At 50.0% G+C, this 14,097-nt stretch overlaps 1 protein-coding gene and 1 long non-coding RNA gene across 2 annotated transcripts in view; one reads left to right on the top strand and one right to left on the bottom strand.

Moving 5' to 3' along the window:
* LOC148129734 (uncharacterized) overlaps positions 1-14,097 on the bottom strand; it is a 795,631-nt gene that overhangs the window by 43,737 nt on the left and 737,797 nt on the right. The window lies entirely within an intron of this gene.
* EFNB1 (ephrin B1) overlaps positions 1-14,097 on the top strand; it is an 86,677-nt gene that overhangs the window by 31,059 nt on the left and 41,521 nt on the right. Inside the window, 1 exon segment of the mRNA XM_087971990.1 lies at positions 9,969-10,246. Coding sequence (XP_087828116.1) covers positions 9,969-10,246 — 278 coding nt within the window.

Raw genomic sequence — 14,097 nt, 5'->3', positions numbered from 1 at the left:
AAGAGGATGTGAACTTGGCACCGAGCTGGCTGGTGAAGACACAACCATACCTGATGAAAAGAAGATGGCTCAACCCATTTCCATTATTTCTTGCCCTAAGTAGTATTTGGAGGCTGCTGTTTGTTATATATTTTGGGGGTTTAAGGTCACTGTTGGCTCCTGGTGACTCCCTGGACAAATTCATGTGGTTTGGGGGCAAGCTTTTTAGAAGATGTTGTCCAGCTTAGTTTATCAGATAGTGCCCGGTTCTCCAGGCAGGAGGCAGTGTGCTATTGTAGGTCAAATGTATTCAGGTGTAGATCTTCAGTTTCATCCTTCTTACTTACATTTCAGGATGTGGTACAGTAATTTATGGCCACTTCTGCCAGATCGTAGGAGATTTTTGCCTGAGGAAAAGTATTTGCAATGTAAAAAGACCATGGTGTAGTGAGAATGCTTATCCTACAACTCTGACTACACGAATATTTCGTCTGCCAGGAATGAATTTGACCAGTCTGCGTGGAGACGCTGTTGTAATTGGGTTCCAGTAGCCGTCCTGTTCAGTTACAGAAATACCATTTTGTAAGGTCGCAGTAGGAGGCCTCGGGTGCTCCATGGCCAGGAAGAGGGCAGCCTGGAGTGTCCCCTCCTGCTTGGCCAGCTGCAGACAGTGGAGGGCTCTCGGGCATCCCTAGGAAACCCAGCAAACTCTTCCCACCAAAAAACGATCTGATCAGCTTGCTGGGAAGGTCCAGATCCTTGGTGTGACCTTTTGCTAATGGCCACAGGAATCCTAGCCTGCTGTGTCATCATCCCACTCGGTTGCTTGCGCTCTCAAGTTTCGCTTGAGCCTTTGGGGACTTTGGTAGCCCAGAGATTTCTGCTTCCTGCAGAGGAATGGGAGGCAGAGGAGCACAAAGCCCTGAGCTGCTGCATTGGTGAGGAGGATGGAGAGCAGGGCTGCTCCGGTGTCCCCAGATATCAGCTGGGCGAAGAAACCTCCCCCGGGCTTGTTCAATACCTGCTCAGAGCAAAACTTTCCCCTTTGTCACTGCATTCCTTGGAACGCGGGATTCCTTGCCCCTCTATGTCCTCGGTTAGGGCCAGAGCAGGAGCCCCCGTCCATCGGTCTTGGTCTGGACGGAAGGAGATAATCTCTCTCCGAGGGTTAAGAAAGAGAAAATACAAAGGAAAAAGAAATTGCTGGGAGGTGGGTCCAAGGGAGGGAAGCCGTCTTGGGATGGTGAAGGGGGAGGGGGTTCCTGGAAGGCTGCCTTTCTCTCAAGCTTCCCCCCCATCCCATCCCGGTGCTTCCCCAGAGCAGAAGCAGCAGGCAGAGGAGATGGGAGCTGCTTTCCTACTTTCCTTGGCAGCTCCAAGAGCCCCTTGGAAAGTGGAGCTCGTTGACTCAGCTCCGAGGAGGAATCGGTTTACAGGGCCTGCAAGTTCCCCTTTCCCCTTTCCCATCAGAAAACACCCCTGGAAACCACGAGGAAATGGGGATGCTGCCAGCTGATGGGAGCCTCAGGAGCCAGGGGTGTCAAACTCGATTTCATGGAGGGCTGCATCAGGGTTGCATTTGACCTTGAGGGAGCTGGGTGGGGCATATGGCTACGATGGGCGTGGCCAGGCAACATCGCTTGTGTCGGTGCCTGTCGTGGCCTGAGTGCTCGGCCAGTGGAAACGGGCTCCCAAGTGCCGTTTTCAGCTGCGATGGCCTCCTGCAACCCTCTGCCAGTGAAAACTGAGCTTGGGAGAGTATTGCAGCTTCTTCATTATTTATTGAAATGTTCCCAGTTCGGGATGATCTGAATTACGCCATTCTTCTTTGGCTCTGTAGAGAGAGGCGGGGCTTATGTGGGTAGATTTACAAGAGGTGTTGTAAATCCATGGCACTCAACAGTTGACTCTTCCTTTGCTTTGTTGTACATGAGACTTTTTACCAGTTTTGCTTTTTATTTGGTGGACTCCCAGAGATTTTCCACCCCCTAAACGAAGGATCTGTTAACAGAATAATAAGAGTTGAAAGGGACCCTGGAGATCTTACAGTACTCCAGCTTTCTGCTCAAGCAGGAGAACCTATAGCATCCTAGACCTACCTGGTTGTCAGGCTTCTGGTTGTGCCTTTCTGTGCAAAGATATGCCATCGCATAGCTCAGGTCCTTCCGTTCATACATGACCTTATTTTCCTTTTTTATTCACATATTATCCAGCCAGTCATTCACTCTCCGCCCCTAGGAAACAGGTGATGGAAAACATCTGAAATCTTGGCAAGAAAACTGCAGGGAATTGTCCAGGCAATCACCTGGAGTAACTGATGACTTGAAGAAACGAAAAACAAACAAACAATCCCAGAGATAATCTATACAGTTGCTAAGGAGTCAAAATGACTTCGTAGCACATAATCACTGAATCGGTCACATAATCACTCAATTGGTACGTGTGGCTCCTGCTATGTATAATCTCTGGAAAGTTCAGAATGGTCTTTGTGCATGTGTGTGTGAGTGAATTCACAAGTGGTTCCTTGGGAAGAACTGCATCTCCATGTTAATGGCCAGTTCTTCAACAAAAATTGAAGGTGGCCTGTTTGCACATTTTAGCCTCAGCTTTTTTTGTGTGTTCATTTCATGCAGGAGACAAAGGGGATTGTTGCATGTGTGTGTTTTTCTTAAATGTTATAAAATCTGTATGGTGAAATGGCTAACTTGTTCTTCCTGCCTACATCTGTGCTTCACTTTTGGGCTTGCTACAGTCCTGCTCCAAGTGAAATAGTAGAAGACACGAAGGCACAATTGTTGTGTTTCTATGCTTTGTTCGGTGAATTTGAACTACACTTGCAACGAGGAAGCTTAGGGAGTGAGGGAATAGCAAAAGTCTGCTGCCTCCTCTTTGTCTCCAGCAACTGGGCTTTGTCGGAATTACTTCTTACATAAAAAGTAAAAACAATAACAACAGGAGAGCAAATATGGCAATTACTGAAACAAAAGACAGGTGGAGATTGACAAGCCCACTCAAAGGAGAGGAGAAGAAAAAAAATGCAGCAGATAAGAATGTAAACTTTACTCTTATGTAGGTAGTCCTCTGCGACAGCTGTTCTAAGATCAGCAGTTGACGCGGTGACGCCAGAGTTAATTCATAAGTTGGCTTCTGACGATTGCCTCACCCGGCCCATCTTGTCTGCCTGGGCTTGGCCAGGCACCGGCGGGCAAATCCAAAGCTGCGGGAGGGGGTGTGTGAGAAGAGAGCGTTGGGAGAGCCCTTCAGGGCCAGGCGTGGCGTGGGGAGCGCTTCCTCCTCCTGCCAAGAAACTTCCTAGAGCAGGGATCTCCAATCGTGGCCACTTTAAGCCTGGCGGACTTCAACTCCCAGCAAAGCTGGCTGGGGAATTCTGGGAGTTGAAGTCCTCCAGGCTTAAAGTGGCCAAGGTTGGAGATCCCTGGCCTAGAGGTGGCCGTGAATTGAGGCTCGGCTGAAGAAAATTTGGCTGGTTTGCGGTTCTTTTCTAGGACGATTCATCCTCAGTTTCCCCTGCCTGCCCATTTTAATACAACAGTGTAAAGCTGGGGTCTCCAACCTTGTCCACTTTAAGACTTGTGGACTTCAACTCCCAGAGTTCCTGGGAGTTGAAGTCCGCAAGTCTTAAAAGTGGACAAGGTTGGAGACCCCCTGGTGTAAAGCACCCTAAAGTTTTGTGCAACGAAATGGAATGACGGCCTCCTCTAACTTCCTCTTGTCTACAGAGGGTGCCCAGAGTTCACCGTCCCTCGTCTGTGATTGGGAATTCTTATGAGGATCCTTTCAAAAGGCAGCGCGTGATCCCCCTTCTCCAGGGAGCCCGAGGGAAAGGAGGCTGGCACCAGGCACCCAGGCTCTTCCAGGGCAGCTGCTTTGCGGCTCTCAAGCTCAGACCAAGCCAGCCTCCTAGAGAGAGGGACAAAGATACTCACACAACACACCCTTCTGTGTACATAGGCGCCATCCTTGCCAGCCGGCTCACATTTACGATGGTCATGACACGCCACGGTCATGAGATTGCCACGGCTGGTTTCCGACCAGCAGTCCGGGGGGGGGGGAACCTGGCAGGAAGTTGATAGTCTCAGTCTTGTGGCACCTCACTTAATGACTGTGCTGCTTAGCAACCCCTATTGCAGTCGGTACGTGAGAACTATCTGTAACAAGTTTACCTTCATCCCTGATCCGGTTGGACCTGTGTCCATTTCTGAAACCTGGCTGGATAGAGAAAAGGGCATCCCACTCATTAAGACGGTTGTCGTTCCCAGGGCAGGAGGCAGTATTTATTTCATTTAGCAGGAGCACAGCATTTATGCTTACGGACTGTCATCCCGTAGAGCTTTATGGCACTTCCTGGGCAGTTTACAATATAGAAGCATCGTTTGCATGTTGCCTTCAACAATCTGGGTCCTCATTTTCCGAACCTCGGGAAGATGGAAGTCTGAGTCAAACTTGAGCCCTGTCAGGATCGAACTCCGGGTTGTGGGCAGAGTTTGCCTGCAATGCTGCATTCTAACCTCTGTGCCACCAGGGCTCGCTTGTGGCTTGCTTGTTTGTTTATTTCATATGCCGCAACCCCCCTGTTGAAGCGACTGGGCAGCTGCTTGTGTGTGTGTGTGTGTGGGATACTGCAGGGCTGTCTTCCCCAGTCGCCGTCCTTGGGAGTTGGGCCTGGAAGGGAGCCACAGGCTCCAGCCCTGCCCGAAGAAGAGAGGACGGCTCGGGTGCAGGTGGGCCAGCGTCTCTGCCAGCAGAGTTCTGCTCCCCCGAAGGGTGGGCTGGCAGAGAGGGTGGGTCCTCGGAGGAGCAGGGAAGCCATGTGGAGGACAGTGGACGGGGGTTGCTCTGGTCACCACTGTTTTGGAGACTGCAGGGCCCGGCTAGGGCTGGTTCTCAGGGGATTGTGCCCACTGAAGGTGGAAGGAGGGAGCCAGTACATGGGGGGGGGGGGGCTCCTCTGGAGCAGCCATTAGCTCTTGTTTTAGTCCAGCATCCGGCTCTGTCGAGGGCCTCCCATCCTCGTTTGGATGGAGGTGGCAGCAAAATCAGGAAGCTCACCTGAGGCCTTGGCGCCCTTCTGCCTTGCAAGCTCGCCATGCTCCTGCGGCATCCTTAGTTCCAGAAGAGACCAGGGGTGGGCGGCCTAACCTAACCCTGACCAGCCAGTGTTCCTTGCCATTGTCCACATTCAATGAAGCGCGAGCTGAGATTCACCCAGGTGGCCCATTTCTGTGGCAGAGCAAGAGAAAGTAGAAGCGATTCTGGGCAGCGCTGTTACCGCCTGATGGCCTCAAATTCTAGGGTCTGCTCTACGAAGAAAGGTTAATTCTGACTAATTGGGAGCTTTCAGAATTTACCTGGATCTGCGGAGTTTATTCTGCTGCTGCTCTTTTTACTCATGATTTATGGCAGTCACACTAATCTTGGGGAGTGGCAAGTAACTATGCAGAATACTGGAGCTCCACACCCAAGGCCTCTGGAAGATGTAATTAACTCTCTCTCTCTCTTTCTCTCCCACACACGAATGCACACCTGTCTCATTTACCTGCTTATGCATTTCAGCGTTCTTCCCTGACTTTCCATCTTCCCCCGCTTCCATGTTCCATACGTTCATACATTCAGGGTGCACCAAAAGTCAGGCCCTCTAGACAACATACGATACGAATTACATTAAATGCCCAAATTGGTTGCCATTTTCTTCTAAACGCTCCCTTAACGCCTAAGCACAGTCACGTTTTCTCTCAAAATGTTAAAATTAGTAAAACGTTGGGGCCTGATTGGTGGTACCCCCTGCAATCAACCATCAGTCGATCAAATCCCTCCTTAGGCACGAAACCAGCGAGATGACCTGGGCTTCTCTCAGCCCTGAAAAAGGAGCAGGCAAGGAAAGCTCCTTCTGAAAAATGCCGCCAAGAAAATTGCAAGCCCTGGTCCGGGCAGTTGTCAGGAATCAAGACTGACACAAAGGTGCGTGGGCACATGCATGCGCGCACACACATAGACACACAGAGCCCTGTTTAGAACAGGGCTTTCTAAATAGAGCCCCCCCCTCCCCCCGACTCTTTTCTTAAACTCTCTCCCTAAAGCAGAGTCCCTGAAATCTTTCCGGGTTGGCAGCGCGGAGTGGGGGGCAAGGAAGAGGGAGGAAAGAGGCGATGATTTTGAATTCAACACCCAGAATTCTCCAGCCCACCTCGATTTCCACGGATTCTTCCCTACCGCTAACTTGCTTTGAGCATTAATAGTTTAGATCAGGGATCTCCAACCTTGGCTCAGCTGGCTGGGGAATTCTGGGAGTTGAAGTCCCCCAGGCTTAAAGGTGCCAAGGTTGGAGACCCCTGCTCTAGGGCATGGCTGGCTGGGGAATTCTGGGAGTTGAAGTTCACGGATTGTAAACGGGCTCCAGTTCCCCACCCTGCTCTGGAGAGTTGGGGCCAAGAGGAGCTCCCCAGCCCTCCTGATAAGGCCAAGAAAGGCCTCCCCAGTTCCCAGTTCATGGATGCTTCGGGCCTGCAAAGGGCCAGGAGCAGTTGGTACCCATTGCAGATTTGGCACCACAGATGTTGGGCCATCCAAGTGTGCTATTGGTTAGCAGCCACGTGGCCTCGGGTTGGATCAGCTGAAGCTCTTGGACACCCCCCCCCACTTGGCTCCTGGTTCTACTTTGGGCAGCCCCCTGTTTTCACAACGAGGCAATCAAACGAGTGAGGCCGGTTAGTGGGGTGTGCAGCGTTTTGTGTAACCCGTCACAAAGCTGTTTCTCTCTTCAGAGGCCATTAAGAGACCTTGCTAGTATTTTCAAGACCACGATTCTTAGTCTATGTTTATTCATCTATAACTTTGGAAAGAAAACGTAAACTTTCTCAGGGGAAAATCAGAACAAAATGGAGTTTTCAAATTGAATGTTAGCGTTCTGGTGCAAAATAAATGCTGCGTTCACCAGTTCTGTTCTTGTTAAGTATTCCAGGCTGAGAAACATAAACAGACAAAGAAAAGAAAGAAAAATGCACTTGAAATGAAAAAAAAAAATGGGAAAGAGGCAGGGCACTTTGGCAAGGAAATGAGCTGCTCTTGGCAGATTCCGTGGTGGAATTTAGCTGAGAGAGGCACAGCGGAGAAGCCCTGTGGGAGGAGCACCGACTGCGCTCCCTCCCTCGCTCCCTCCCTCGCTTGCCCTGGCTGGGTTAGCTTGCAAACCTTGGCTGGAAGGGAGGAGGGGTTGCTTTGGGCCCCCAGCTTTGGGCCGAGCAGGCCACCAGCCATGTTCAAAAGGCCCAGCCAGGTACGCCAGGTATACTGTGTTGTCCACGTGGACATCCAAGATGTGGGGCCAGAATGAGGCTCAGGAGGTCAGTTCCTAAAGTTTTGGGAAAGGACAAACAGTCCAGCATTCATGCAGCAAGAAGGGAGGCGGTTGGTCCTGAGGGAAGAGACACGGCTGACCCCCTCCTTTCCCTTGGGGAAAGCAGACCTGAACTGACCCCTTCTAATCCAGAGGAAGAGGAAGAGGCTTGTCCAGAGCGGTCACCAAGATGCCCATGCACCACCACGAGAGAAAGGCGTTTCCCCTTTGGTGTCGGTCCTGGACAGCAGTGACTGGGCAGACTTCGCCTGGCCAGTGGCCGATGATGTGCCCTTCGCCTCCACACATGCGTCCCCCCTTCCTTGCCCACTCCAGTCGCATTGGCGTACGCTGGTGCAATCCTCTGCTTGCCTTGGGTGGATGAAGGGCACCCCGACTCCCTCTGACTTGTGTGCTGCCTTTTGTCTTCTTCTCTTTTGGTGACGGTTCCACATCACCCTGTTAAGCAGTAAGGGGAGCTGTGTTTCTCCTCCCCCCAACCCCACTGGGCCGAGAGCCTCCTCCTCCGCTCTCTTCTTAAAATGCTTTCCCCTTTCAACCTATTTGAACCTTCTCCGGCTCTTGGCTGGACAAAGTGAGCACCTTCAAATGATGCACCTTCCTTAATTCTCCAAAATCAAAAGTTAGCGATCGCACATCCAAGTTAGAGAGCCCTTGAAAATCAAAGGAGTCAAAAATGCCCCTTTTCGCTCAACAGTCTCTCCCTTAGAAAGGACGTTAGGCAGATGCTTTCATTCCCTCTCAAGCAACTGGGGCTTTGTAGTTTTCTTCCTCTCCCTGCCACTCAAAGTGGAGAATGAAGAGCCAAGGACCGGTCTTGCCAGTTGCCCAGCTGAGGCGGGAGAAATTTAACGTTTCCCCAGCCCTGTTCACGGCTGAGGGACCTGAACTCTATTTCCCTCACACAGCCATTTTCTTCATCCTTTTGGCCTTAAATCCAAAGTGTCTGGCTCAGGTTCGTGTCGTGCCAGAAGATCGGATTGAACCTTGGCCTTTAAGAAGGCTCGAGGCCGGGCTTGACCAGCCTGCTAAGACAGGGGTCTCCAACCGTGGCCACTTTAAGATTTGTGGACTTCAACTCCCAGAATTCCTCAGCCAGCTTTGCTGGCTGAGGAATTCTGGGAGTTGAAGTCCACAAGTCTTAAAGTGGCTAAGGTTGAGACCCTGGTCTGCTGGCTGAGGAATTCTGGGAGTTGAAGTCCACAAGTCTTAAAGTGGCCAAGGTTGGAGACCCCTGGTCTGCTGGCTGAGGAATTCTGGGAGTTGAAGTCCACAAGTCTTAAAGTGGCCAAGGTTGGCGACCCCTGTGCTCAGAAAGAAAGGGAGACTCAGACCAGGCTTCAGGCTAGCGAAGATGGTCAGAGAATGAAGGCTCAGGCTGCCGCAGGTGGATGGCGGCTTCCATTTTCATCCTAAGTTCTCACTCCTGGGTGGAAAAGAACATGGTGGTGATGCAGATACGGAGTCCCCATTAAAGCTCTGTTGACGGACAGAACTGAGGGCGAGCTTCCATCTTCAACCAGTGTTTAATGGGACTGGACTCTCAACTGAGCTCTCCCTTTTCCCAAACATACTGAGCCATTTTGGTCTAGTGGTTAAGGCACCAGGCTAGAGAGCGGGAGATGGTGAGAGCCAGTTGCTGTCTCTCAGCCCAGCCTACCTCACAGGGTTGCTTTTGGGAGAGGGAAATGAGAAGAGGAAGGTATGTGGGGATGCGTTAACTACCTTGAGTTATTGGTAAAATTAATAAAGGTGGGATGCAAATAAAGGAAAATGCAGCACTCGGGAGTACAAATATAGTATAGCCTGTGCTTTGATGCTGTCCTTGCACAGGTATTTGCTGTATGTAACCAGTATAGTGTATGTCAGGGGTCTCCAACCTTGGCAACTTTAAGCCTGGAAGACTTCAACTCAAGTTAGAAACAACCCCCAAAAGTCACATTCTCCAATAGAAGTAATTCAACGTTGCTTGATGTCATAAATCAAGGGGCCTAAGCACGGACAGTCCCACAGAAAGAAGAATCACCTAGCCAAAACAACTCTCTCTATCTTCACTCCTCACTCCTTAGGAATGTGGCAAGCCTGAAACCCTTCCCCCCGTGACTGCCACAGAGAAAGTAAGAAAAAGAATATATACTAAGCCTAACTAAAATGGCTACACATATGTCAATTTTGGGCTTGACAGGCTGCCCTCATTTGAAAAGAAACCCCTGCAATGACATTAAAAATTGCAATTAGGTTAAACACAATCATACAATGCACATTTTAACCTCCTCTGCCACCCACAGAATTCGGTTTAGGCTTGTGTGGATATTTTTCATGGAATTTCCCTACCAATCTTATCAGCATTTACTTTCCAGCTATTAACCCAAGTGGCTTGTGAAATTGGATAGCCTTTCCAATAAATTAAATATTGTAACGTCCCCCTGAAAATCCTAGAATCCAAAATTTTCTTAACCTCATAATGTTCATGCCCTGCTTTGCTGGCTGGGGAATTCTGGGAGTTGAAGTCCTCCAGTCTTAAAGTTGCCATGGTTGGAGACCTCTGGTGTATGTCATACAAAGCACATTCCATCCTGATTTCTTTCTTTTTTTTCTTCCATTTATTTTCCAGGTTCGTGTCCGGCACAGGGCTGGTGATTTACCCAGAAATTGGGGACAAGCTGGATATCATCTGTCCGAAGGCGGATCCATCCAAACCGTATGAATATTACAAACTGTACCTAGTAAAGCGGGACCAAGCGGAGTTCTGCAGCACCATCATGGACCCAAATGTGTTGGTGACTTGCAACAGGCCCGAGCTGGAAATCCGTTTTACCATCAAATTCCAGGAGTTCAGCCCCAACTACATGGGCTTGGAGTTCAAAAGATACCAGGATTACTTTATCACATGTGAGTGCCATCCACCTCGCCCCCCCAGCCTTCCTCTCCCTTGATCTTCGCTTTCTCTCCCAGACTCCCCTGGAGAGTCTCACAGTCACAGTCCCCTAAACTGCGCTGAAGATGTTATCTAGCCTGGTAACGAGACGTTTGGAAACCAGCCTGCAAGCTCGGAGTATGAACCTTCACCCTCCTCTCACAATCACTCTTTCTCTTCCCCCCTTTCCCCTCATTTCCACCCAGGGGACCACTTTTCAGTTCACTGGTGGGATTCAAATGTTTTTAACTACCGGTTCTGTGGGTGTGGCGTGGCTTGGTGAGCGTGGCAGAGCATCTGCTAACCTGCTTTCCAGCTCCGTTCTCCTGTGCAGGGCAACCAAAGGAGACCCAGCCGATTAGTGGAGACTCGACGGGAGGCAGAGAAGAGATGGGGTTGGAGGGGCCAGTCAGAGGCGGGATTTGCCAGTTCTCCAAACTACTCAAACTTTCCGCTATCGGTTCTCCAGAACCGGTCAGAACCGGCCCAATGCCACCTCGGGTTCAGTTGCAGTTTGTTAAATGCCCCGTGGAGCCATCTTGTTACCTGTGCCTCTTTTGAGAAAATTCTGAACTGAAAACAGCCTCTGTGCTGGATGCCCGAGGGGAGGGGAGGGTGAAGATTCCTCAGCTGCCTGATTCCCTGCGGGCGAGCCAAGCGTCCTGCTGGCCGAGCACAAGGGTAACATTTGCCTGGGCAGGTGGCACATCCAGGAGCAGGCGCCAGGGTTAATTCTGGGAAATTCTGGTTCTTTCTGGATTGGGCTACGTGAAAGTCTCAGGAAATAGTCTCAAGGGAGGCAGGAGAGGAAGCCAAAAGAGTCCGTTGGTTGAGTGCCGGGAAGCGTTTCTGATGGTTTTGATCCAGGGATTGAAACCGAAGCAAGCTTCCGGTTAGAAGTCCTCTCCACACACTACTGGCGATGGCTTCGATTGGCCCCTGTAGTGTTTCTCCCAAGCGCCGTCCTGCATGAACTGTAGCTGCGGAGCCTCTGGGGCTCTGGGAGAATCCAGCGGGTCCCTTGGCTTGTTGATTTGGGCATCTCTGGGAAGGGCATTTTTTTCAGTCTGGGAGGGGCTAGACCACCAACCTGTTTTGGTGAAGCCCAGAGGTTTCAGAGCTGCTCAGAGCTGCTGGCATGGCAGCTGGCATGGGGTATGCTGCTTGTTCCTCCTTTTGGGCCCCATCTCCATGGCAGAGGGAACAGACCTGCCCGAGATCAGCTGGGGTGCCTTCAGCTCTACAACAGCCTCTGCCCTCCATTCCCCCAGAGGTTGCACCTCTTCCCTACCTTTTCCATATCAAGGGCGTTTTGACAAGAGGAAGAGCTGCAGCCAGGAGTATGGGTAGCCCTTGACTTGCAACCGCAACTGAGCCCAAAATTTCTGGTGTTAAGTGAGACATTTGTTAAGTGGGCTTTGCCCCATTTTGTGACCTTTCCTGCCACAGCTATTAAGTGAATCACTGCAGTTGTTAAGTTAGTAACCCGGTTGTGAAGTGAATCTGGCTTCCCCATTGACTTTGCTTGTCAAAAGGTCGCAAAAGGGGATCATGTGACCCCCTGGGACACTGCAACTGACATAATAAGTACATGCCAGTTGCCAAGCATCTGAATTTTGATCACATGACCCGTGGGGATGCTGCAGTGTTCACAAGTGCAAAAAACGGTCATGTCCCTTTTTTTCAGTGCCGTTGTAACTTAGAACGGTCACTAAATGAACTGTGGTAAGTCGAGCACTGCCAATATCTCCATCCACAGAGGGAGGGGGGCAAGGGAGTCCTTCAGAAGGACCCTCCCTGGTTTCCCAGGGAATAAGGGGAGAAACTCTCCCAGTCTTCCAAGATTCAGTAGATAAAGATAAGAGTTAGTACTCACAGTTAGGCTTCATGTCTGGACTACCTCAAAGAGCTAATGTAATTATTTGTGGGCCTATTTAGTTAAGTACACTATTATCATTTAGCACGGGGGTCCCCAGCCCAGCAATTCTGGGAGTTGAAGTCCACAAATCTTAAAGTGGCCAAGTTTGGGATTCTGGGAGTTGAAGTCCACAAGTCTTAAAGTGGCCAAGTTTGGGATTCTGGGAGTTGAAGTCCACAAATCTTAAAGTGGCCAAGTTTGGGATTCTGGGAGTTGAAGTCCACAAGTCTTAAAGTGGCCAAGTTGGGATTCTGGGAGTTGAAGTCCACAAGTCTTAAAGTGGCCAAGTTGGGATTCTGGGAGTTGAAGTCTCCAAGTCTTAAAGTGGCCAAGTTTGGGATTCTGGGAGTTGAAGTCCACAAGTCTTAAAGTGGCCAAGTTTGGGATTCTGGGAGTTGAAGTCTCCAAGTCTTAAAGTGGCCAAATTGGGATTCTGGGAGTTGAAGTCTCCAAGTCTTAAAGTGGCCAAGTTGGGATTCTGGGAGTTTAAGTCCCCAAGTCTTTTTTTTTAAATAAAATGGTCAAGTTTGGGATTCTGGGAGTTGAAGTCCACAAATCTTAAAGTGGCCAAGTTTGGGATTCTGGGAGTTGAAGTCCACAAATCTTAAAGTGGCCAAGTTTGGGATTCTGGGAGTTGAAGTCCACAAGTCTTAAAGTGGCCAAATTGGGATTCTGGGAGTTGAAGTCCCCAAGTCTTAAAATGGTCAAGTTTGGGATTCTGGGAGTTGAAGTCCACAAATCTTAAAGTGGCCAAGTTTGGGATTCTGGGAGTTGAAGTCCACAAATCTTAAAGTGGCCAAGTTTGGGATTCTGGGAGTTGAAGTCCACAAGTCTTAAAGTGGCCAAATTGGGATTCTGGGAGTTGAAGTCCCCAAGTCTTAAAATGGCCCAGTTTAGGATTCTGGGAGTTGAAGTCCACAAGTCTTAAAGTGGCCAAGTTTGGGATTCTGGGAGTTGAAGTCCCCAAGTCTTAAAGTGGCCAAGTTTGGAGACCTCTTATTTAGCGTAACAGTAACAGGTACTAGTTCAGGCTGCAGTGTAGGCAGGTAAACTGAGCCTCAGAGTAGGAAAGTCACCTTTGACACCTGCTGGCTCCCAACTTCTCTTTCTAACATCATGTTTGTGTTATTTGTCAAGTGCTGAAGTTGGTGGGGGATGCAGCCTGAAAAGGAGGCATTGATTGATGGGCTCTCCTGTGGCTGACGTTAAGAGGGCCTCTAATGATATGTGGCAAGACGGATCCCTTTAGGCCCAGTCTTTGTTCAGCCCCTGGCATTGCGGGCCTGTTCGCAGGGCAGGCAACATTCGGTCCTGCTTATCTTTCCTCCCAGTGAACTTCTCCCGTTTCACTGATTTGGGAGAAGAAATCAAGTTTGGTTTCTGCCACATCTGCTTTTTATATAGCCACGGAGGACACAGGGAGTGCTTGTAAGCAGGGCGCTGGATGCCACCAGGGTTTCTTTCCTATTGTCTTCTGGACCGGCCCTGTCTAGATTGTTCCAGAATACCAGCCTGGCTTTGGGCTTCTTTCCTTCGTTTCCACTCTCCAAATTCACTAAATGGGCATCTGTCAACGGGCTTGTTTAGCTTGAAGAATCGAAAATGGCAAGAGAGCGAAGAAGGACCACATACAGCTTTTAGATAATTACAGTCATGGGCCAGAATTTCCTTCCAGGCTGTCCCTTAGTCCCGCTGTGAACTTAAAGGGTGCGAGGAAATTGGAAGCAGATGCCAGTTTGGCCCTGCCACCTCTTGTGATTCAGAGAGCTACGATTTTTCCACTCTATGAGGTCTTCAGTTCTTGGTCTCTAAAAGGATCCATTCCTTTGCTGCCCTCTTGGTCCAGTTCAAAGGGCTTCTGGAATAACAGAGGAGTCCCTGAGGCACGTGAGCAGTGGTTGGCAGAAC

Source organism: Notechis scutatus, chromosome 10 (assembly GCF_049901735.1).
Source record: "Notechis scutatus isolate UNSWTSFEM ecotype Mainland chromosome 10, rNotScu1.2, whole genome shotgun sequence".
Taxonomy (NCBI): Eukaryota; Metazoa; Chordata; class Lepidosauria; order Squamata; family Elapidae; genus Notechis; species Notechis scutatus.
The sequence above is the reverse complement of the archived record's forward strand: the minus strand, read 5'-3'. Positions and strand labels throughout refer to the sequence as shown.